The following is an 8189-nucleotide window of genomic DNA, read 5'->3' on the forward strand; positions in this document are numbered from 1 at the left end:
CTGCTGTAATCAGTGACATCACTACCACTGCTTTGTCTTTTACAAATGGAGTGAAGAATAGCTCCGGCAGAGAGAGTACATATCAACATTTATATTTTGACATTTTCATCATTTTATGATTGAACTTGAATGTGTTCAATCTTAATGTGTCCACCCTGTCATTGCAAAATATGAATCTATATAAATGCTTTTCAGAAATTCAAAATATGTTTGTTAAAGTATACACAGTCACCTTCCTAACTGATACATGTTGCTAGCTAATGGCCCAACATGTGCTCATTAAATGCAAACTTCAGCCAGAAACGTCCACCCTGTCATTGTCCACCCCGTCATCAAGTCTAGTTTTATAACAGTTTTATAAGTTTTTCAGTGTTTCAGAAGTCAAGTGGAGGACAAAACATATGCAGAGAAAGAAACCATTTGAAAGGATACCTGTGTTTATACTTTTTATGGTAGGCCTACATTTAGGGACCAAGGGTTTTTGTTTCGTTTATATCAATCTTGTTTGTTCCTCTAGTTGAAGGTTTTATTTATTTATTTTTGCTGTTGTTGAGTGTCATTTCCAAATGTAGCCTACCTGTGCACAATTCAAAATACAGTAGGTGAAAAAAGTCATGTTTTGACAAAAAACATTTGTTGACAAAACCATAACATTGTCCACCCCGTCATGTCATTGTCCACCCCGTCATGTTCATGTTTTATGTGAATAAATAATTATTTTCACAAGTTATCAAAACCTTTTGTGTGATTTTGCTCTTAAGAGATTAGGGCCAAACAGTATTATTTCAAAGTTTGACCAGATACCTTTATTTATAGAGTTTATTCAGAAAAGAAAGTACAACTTTCACAGATTTTACATATACAAACATATTTTTCCATAATTTCTGTATTTTTGAGAGATGTTTTCCAGAAACTAAAATATATTCCTGAACGAGGGACCAAATACCTTTCTGAAAATGTACATTTTGTAATCAATATGATTAGAACATATTTACTCTATTTAGAAATTGTCCCATGACAGGGTGGACACATTTTGCAATTCGCTTGTACTTTCTATTCTTGCAGTCAATTTATAAAAGGTGCAGGAGCTTGACCAACATGCATTTCTAACAGCTTAAGGTCTACTTTATACAATGGATATGGAGTTCAGTGGAAAATCTCATCTTTTTTTTGTGTCATTGGGAAGTCTCAATGGCACTTTATACTGATATTGACTCTACTCATTCAGAGAGAAAAAGAAAGGGGGTGGGATGGGGATGTGGTGGGGGCAAGTAGGGCTTGGCAATATAGACAAAATCAAATATCACAATATTGCAATAACTCTATAGGGATGACTGTTGGTGCTTTCACAAAATATTTACACAATGAGATTAATGGCAATCATGATTAATGTGGATATGATGGCCAAGCAGGTAGAGGTAAATAAGGGAACAGCTACAACAGTCAGGTTCAGAAATTCAGCTTTTAAAACACTGAAAAGACAGCACTTATTCCACATCACAGCATTACAATATCCAGACAGAAGTCCAGCAGCCACTACGATACCCACTACAGTCTCTCTCTCTCTCTCTCTCTCTCTCTCTCTTGCTCTCTCTCTCTCTCTCTCTCTCTCTCCCTCTCACTCTCCATCTCTGTGGTGTTGGGTACACAAAAGCTTGAGGCCGCAAGTTCTAATTCCCTGATGGGCCATGCCGTGAGTATAATGGAGTATCCCTGCTGGCCAGAACACACACACACACTCACATACACAGACACACACACACAGAGACAGACAGACACACACACACACCCCTGATAACACTCAACAGACACTGAGAAATTGAGAGAGAGAGAGTACACATATAGCCTATGTAAACACACACAACTGCACAGTCTCTCTCTCTCTCACACACACACATACACACACACAGAGAGAGAGAGAGAGAGAGAGAGAGAGAGGGAAAGCAAATCTAGTTACACACGCAAACCACATACACACAAACACAAACCCAGTCAATTACACATGCACACACCCACAGACATAAACCATACAGAAAATATGATCAGTAATGGCTACAGAGGCAGCTGGGAATCCTTTATCTCTTGTGTCAATACAATTCCATTTTCTGACTGACTGATTTCCAACAAGAATCTTAAACAAACAAAAAGTGTGACATGCGAACATCCTCGTGCTCTCATTTTCCATAATTGTGTTCATTTTCCTCCAACCATCCCCTCTTTAACCTCCATAGGAAAATAAAAAAAATAAAAAAATCAGCTGGGAAAATAGCATTTCTCGCCGCCAGCGCATCATACGCCCCCGTTGGCAGAAATCAGACGCTTCACAATTAGTCACTTGATTATCTTGCCAGAACACCAAAAGCTGTTTTTCATCTCAGGCACAAAATAATAGAAGAGGCATTCACTTTCTCTTTGCAATCAAAATGACAAATGGATCTTTAGAATGGTTGCATGATTTGTCACATAAGCAAAAACAACCAAAAAAAAAAACAAACCCTTTCTCTTTTGACATTCGCTAGAAATGCTTTTCGTAGAAAACAAACAAACCAAAACAGATAAGTGGTGAAAGCTGTGGTTGTTATGGGGCAGGAAAGTACTGTGGCTATTTGCATGAAAACATTAATTTATTTCAATTTGTTTTTGTTGTTAAGGGTCTTTTTGTTTTCACTGTCTAATGCCTGATTTAGGGGTTTCTGTGCATGGTGAAATGAAAAGAAAATGCATCTCCAGTTTCAAATGAAATATGAATGAATGTCATCCAGCATGAACAATCAATTTTTATTTTTCCAATTTGTGTTCCTTTTTGCCACACTCTAAAAAAAAATGTACTGGCTTAACTTAAAAAAATTGAGGTAACAATTTGCATGCATCTTTTTAAGTAATGCCAATGAGAGTTTAATTTAAGTATATCCAACAAGCCTCTAATTGTCAGACTGACACAATTATGCTAGTACTACTAACATGATTTTCTTTAACATCTGTAAGCAAAATTAAATTGAAGTAACTTAATTTACTGAATTCAAAATTGTGTAGATAATGTTGTAAATTTAGCTGCAAAGGCCATTTATTTTATCCCCATGCTACTTAAAAATACCCATGCAAGTTATAGATAAATCATTACTGTTACATTATTAATATAGCATAATTATGATTATGATTGCACTTCTTATACAATCAATTAAATTTAGCATCAGTAATACATTGATTATTAGTTATTTTTTAGTTATTCTTCACTCAAGTCAATTAAAAGGCAATTTCAACTGGCAACTCCACCTTTTATTTTCAAACCATTGCACATCCTTTGCACATCCTTTCAAATGCACATCCTTTCAAATGTGCATGAACATGGACATTTCCAGAAACCTCTCACTTTTATCTGTATGTTTAAATAAAATAAAAACATATAAAAATAAAATGTGCTTCATTTCAATACAATTTCAGATAAAAAGTAAAAAAAAAAAAAAAACTGTTAAATTAACCAAAATATTTTTAAGTGAGAGTGCTGTAAACTTTTTCTTTTAAATAGTTGAAATGACAACCAAAATAAAACCATGTTTATCATTTGTTTTGAATTTAACAATGGCGGAAACCTACCAAGAGACAATGCAGGCTTTGCATCAATATAAAACATGTCACACACTAAGTGCTACCTGGAACATAGAGCCTGTTTACATCTGTGCAATTAGACATGATACTGTGAACATATGACTGCTATTTCACCTCAGCAAGAAGTTAACATCAGAAGAAAAACTGAACCACTTAGGAACACAGTATACAACAAACTAAAGGGATAGTTCACCTGAAATGAAATTTCACATATATGCTTACCGCTGTGTCAATACATTTCACAGTACAGTCTTGCCAGATGCCCAGTGTTCACTCATTTGATGACAGCAGCTTGTTTTTAAGCGACATGACTTTAGGGCTGGCTTTCAGGCCATCCAGTTCAAGGAGTATCTTTTGAAATACCTCGAAGGTGTGTTTCAGTTCTTTTGGGTAGCTCAGATTGAGTGCGTATATCAGACCCATCAACAAGGCACAGCCTCTTGCTACATCCACGCCCCTCAGGACCTCTGTTCCCTCCATCACGATGGTTGCGCTGGCTGGATCAGATGCTGTAGCCTCTCTGGTGACAACTATCTTCATCACTTGGTTGGTGACATCTCCATACTGCCCTTCGCCATCCTTTTAAAGTCAGAAGCACAGAAATCGAAATGAGTTAACTTAGTTATATAAAAGACTCCTCCGAACTCTGCTGTCTGCAAAAAGTGGCTAAATCTACCACTTCTTGCTTGCCGCAGCCCAGTTATTTTACACCAAATTCATCCATAAACAATGCTGAGGATAGAAGATTAATGTTAAAATGTCAGATGTGTGGAATTATTTTACTTTTAAAACTACATCAGCCCAACAGCTAAATAATGTCTGCAACAAAAGCATTTCTAGAAAATGTAAGGAACAGAGCCTGCAACCTAGCAAGGGTTAATGACGACATCACCGCCTTTACAACTTTATAGGCTCAAGGCAGGATAGGTGTATCTGGGTCCTTGCCTGCTATCTGCTTCTTCTGAATATTTGTAACTGTGTGTCAAAAAAAATCTTGTTTTAAATATTTACATAAAACCAAAATCACTTGTAATTTCCTGCAAAGGATCAGTAAAGTATCATTCACTCATTCAAATCAAAATGTTTAGATTTTTTTTGAATTTTTTTAGAGTAAGAGTAGATTTTATAATGTAATGTGTAGTCTGTAATGTGTTGCTTTGCAGGAGCAAGCAAACAATAAAAGGGGTAGCTCACTTGGAAAAATACAAACATATAATCTTAATAGTGTTTTAGGCTTAATGTCAATATCTTAAATGTTATTGAAGCAGTATAAAATTTTGATCGAAGAAAAATAAAAACAAATCAGAGCATAGCTTTTCTGATGCTGGTATCCAAAAAAAAAAAAAAAAAAAAAAAGTTAAAAAAAAAGAACGCAACTTGTAAAGGGTGAAGATCTGATGATTTAGTGTTGCCTACCAAGTATTCCTCAACAAGATCCTTTTCCTTTTCCCCGAGATACACGACCAGGCAGCGGATGGCAACCTCTCTCCGTCTTTCAACTGTATCACCCTGAAAAGAAAATGAAAAATTTCTTAGATCTGCTCTGCCATATGACTTCCATATAGCTGCAACTACCAAGACTGTAAACAAGCAATTCTGAGGAGAGCTATTGTGGAGTGATACAGAAACAAAGTAGGTCCCTAGGTAAGAAGGCTGGAAAAAAGTGTAAATGATGAAGCCCAAACCCTCATCCTTAAATACTTTTCCTCTAAATTTCAAGTTCAATCATTTCAGAGAGGAGCACTCCAAATTCATGCAATAGGGAAGGAGCTGACAAGTCAAATATCACCAGTTTAAATTAAACAGCAACAGGTACCCAAAAATCTCTGGCACACTTTAAGCATCTATTTGACAGGTGTGTAGGTGGAGTGGAAGGAACACCCACACACTGTCTACACTTTCACAATAAAGACTATATTTAATAATTTGCACAACATTTCGGTCAAAGACCTTCATCAGGTGTATACAGACAAATGGAATCCGGGTCTTTATATACAAAAGTAGGGTACACAGTGGCTAATCATTGTTTGCTTGCTATCAGAAATGACAGGAGACACCTTGTGGCTCAGAGTGGACTCCTATAATTCATAATAAGATCAATTTATCAAAAAACATCAATTTAACTAATATATATATATATATATATATTTTTTAATAATGAAAATACAGATATTTTAATGATGTGTAGTATGGATTCAGGTAAACTGATGTTTTCTGATAAAGTGATAAAGTCCACTCTGAGCCACAAGGTCTGTCCTGTCACTTCTGCTCACAAGCAATAATGATTGGCCTGATTCCATTTGTATGTACATACCTGATGAAGGTCTCTGACCGAAACGTTATGAGAATTAAATATATATTATTTTGCTTAAGTGTAAACAGTTTGTGGGTGTCCCTTCTTTTCTAATTAACAGCAAAAAGATTCATACCTCAAGCAGTATGTTCTTGATGTTTTGGATCTTCATTTTTGCAGCTCCTCCCCGCGAAGATACCAAAGACATTATTCTTGGGAGGTACTGATCAAGTTTTGCCATAAAGGTTGACTCAAGGTTGACTGTGGTGATCCGTTTAAACTCTTCATTGATCTGTATGGGAAATAAAAGCACAAAAAGGGACATGCAATTAGAGAAATGTCAAAATTAGACTTTCATATCTAGAAAAATAACACTCAAAACTTACCCCCCCCCCATGAATGTTCAAAAGCATGTTTAACTTGAAAAGAAAAGGCTATATGCTCAGTATTAGTTTTGTAGACCACTATACCTGTTTTGCATCAAAAAGAGCAGGCCAACGGTCCCTGAATTCCCTGATGGGTGGTTCTCCATTGACAACCTCCTGCCTGCGAATGGAGAATGTCTTCGCCATTTTCTCATTGATGATCTGACAGTTATTCCTCTTCTTCACTTCATTAAGGAGTTCCACTCGTTCTTGTTCCAAACATTCCTCCGTTTCTCCTTGCGGGTGTGGTGGTAAGTAGTTCACTTCTGCCTTTCTTGCCTTTTTGATATTCTTTGCAGGTGCCTTCTCGTGTGGTCGCTTCTTTTTCAGAGAGTTCACCTCCAGTTCAGGACATCCAAGCCCTCGAAGTTTGGATCTGTAATTGCCCATTTTATATTTCAGTCTCTGTTGCCACCCATAGCATCCATTAAATGATCCTGGTTCTCTGAGGCAAGGATGCTTCTGAACTAGTGCCTCAGCCACGAAAGACAACTGCGCACTTGAAGGATACGCTACATACTGAAAGATGCATTCTGCCAATTTCTCTAAGATATCTGGAAGGACTGCAGTAAAGTTGAGCAAAACTCCATTCTTCTTGAAGGTTTCATTTCCTGATGCAAGCACAAGCTCCGTGTCATAGGCAAAGCGAGGTACTGGAAATTCAGTAGGCCAACCCTGTGATCGCTGAGCTGTGTGTTCAGGTGATGACAGAATCAGTGTATCCTGGGATGCAACCGAAGAAGTGTCATTCCAAGAACTGCCAGCAGTCTCCGAGTCATGGATAGAGGACGCCGAACAGTTTGGAGTGGAGCTGCCCACATCAGTAAAATTCAGAGTAATTACTGGAGGATCAACAATGTGAACCACTTTAATGGTATCCTTGTCCTTGATGTCACCTGTGGAGGTGAGAGAAAAAAATTCCTCTCCAAAATCAAGATCTTTGTAATGCAAAGAAAATCTCTGGTTGATCCCAAATGTCTCTCTCACAATACACTCAAGTTCATTCACAGTCCCTGGGACTCCTTGGGCTAACTCCAGTTTACGAATGTCATGATCTTCAAGTATGACCCGAAGTTTGACAAGTTGAGACATTGTAGTATCTGAAAGAGCAAAGACATCATTCAAGTTTGAGACAAAGTGGTGTATATATATATATATATATACACACACATACACACTATACACATTTTGTACTCTCTAGATTTCCAATAATATTACAAGATCTGAAGAGTTTGTATCGCTGACTCTCGTGAGGAATGGTTTCTGGACAGATGAGTTCGCAGGCTGCCCCATGTTTTAAATGAGCAGTAACACTCCCAATAAAGACATGGCAGAAATTCTCCACCATGGCCATGTCTAAGTCTGTAGTGCTTCAAGAGATCAGCCCTTCTTGGTGTTTCAAATTTACATTTTTTACAGTTCCACTTCATTTTAAACAGACAAAACCCTGCTTTTCTCACTCAACATCTAAATGAATTCTGAAACACAAAAGCTTGTGACAGTTTGTCAGCATTCAAAGTTCTGCAATCAGTGTAGGTACTGTAACCTAGGCTGGCTGTGCTCCCCATTTAAGGTTACAACAAAAGAAAAAAATCCCGTCTGTGCACAAAATGTGATGCTTCTGCACTATAATTACTTTTTTTAATCTACATATACAAATAGTTCTGGCTAACAACGTCCAGAGATCTCTAAAAAAAATGTTAGGACTTGGTGTACGTCTTGTCGCTAACTCAACCGTGGTCTCAAAAGGATGCAAAAGAATGACAATGAGTTAGGCTAACTGCCGTCTGTGAAGCAACTTCCTCAAACCCAATAAAAGATCATCCACACTGTCGCCTTTCGCCGTTTGAAAAATGTAACGTCAC

At 37.3% G+C, this 8189-nt stretch overlaps 1 protein-coding gene across 1 annotated transcript; it reads right to left on the reverse strand.

The window, feature by feature from the left end:
- Positions 1 to 3503: 3503 nt before the first annotated feature.
- LOC115366060 (sterile alpha motif domain-containing protein 3) lies at positions 3504 to 7419 on the reverse strand. Its single transcript, XM_030061278.1, has 4 exons — positions 6370 to 7419; positions 6036 to 6191; positions 5023 to 5115; positions 3504 to 4185 (listed from the first exon to the last, which is right to left on the reverse strand). The coding sequence occupies exons 1-4, from the start codon at positions 7414 to 7416 to the stop codon at positions 3877 to 3879; spliced, it is 1605 nt and encodes a 534-aa protein (XP_029917138.1). The 5' UTR covers positions 7417 to 7419; the 3' UTR covers positions 3504 to 3876.
- Between the last annotated feature and the right edge of the window lie 770 nt (positions 7420 to 8189).

Source organism: Myripristis murdjan, chromosome 10 (assembly GCF_902150065.1).
Source record: "Myripristis murdjan chromosome 10, fMyrMur1.1, whole genome shotgun sequence".
Lineage (NCBI taxonomy): Eukaryota > Metazoa > Chordata > Actinopteri > Holocentriformes > Holocentridae > Myripristis > Myripristis murdjan.

Excerpts from the sequence above, each read along its gene's own strand:
- LOC115366060 (XM_030061278.1), bottom strand. The coding sequence starts at position 7,416 with ATGTCTCAACTTGTCAAACTTCGGGTCATACTTGAAGATCATGACATT. Across the intron at positions 6,192-6,369 it reads CTCTTTTTGATGCAAAACAG|ATCAATGAAGAGTTTAAACG; the intron begins GTATAGTGGTCT and ends TTTCCCATACAG. Across the intron at positions 4,186-5,022 it reads ATCTTGTTGAGGAATACTTG|GATGGCGAAGGGCAGTATGG; the intron begins GTAGGCAACACT and ends TGACTTTAAAAG.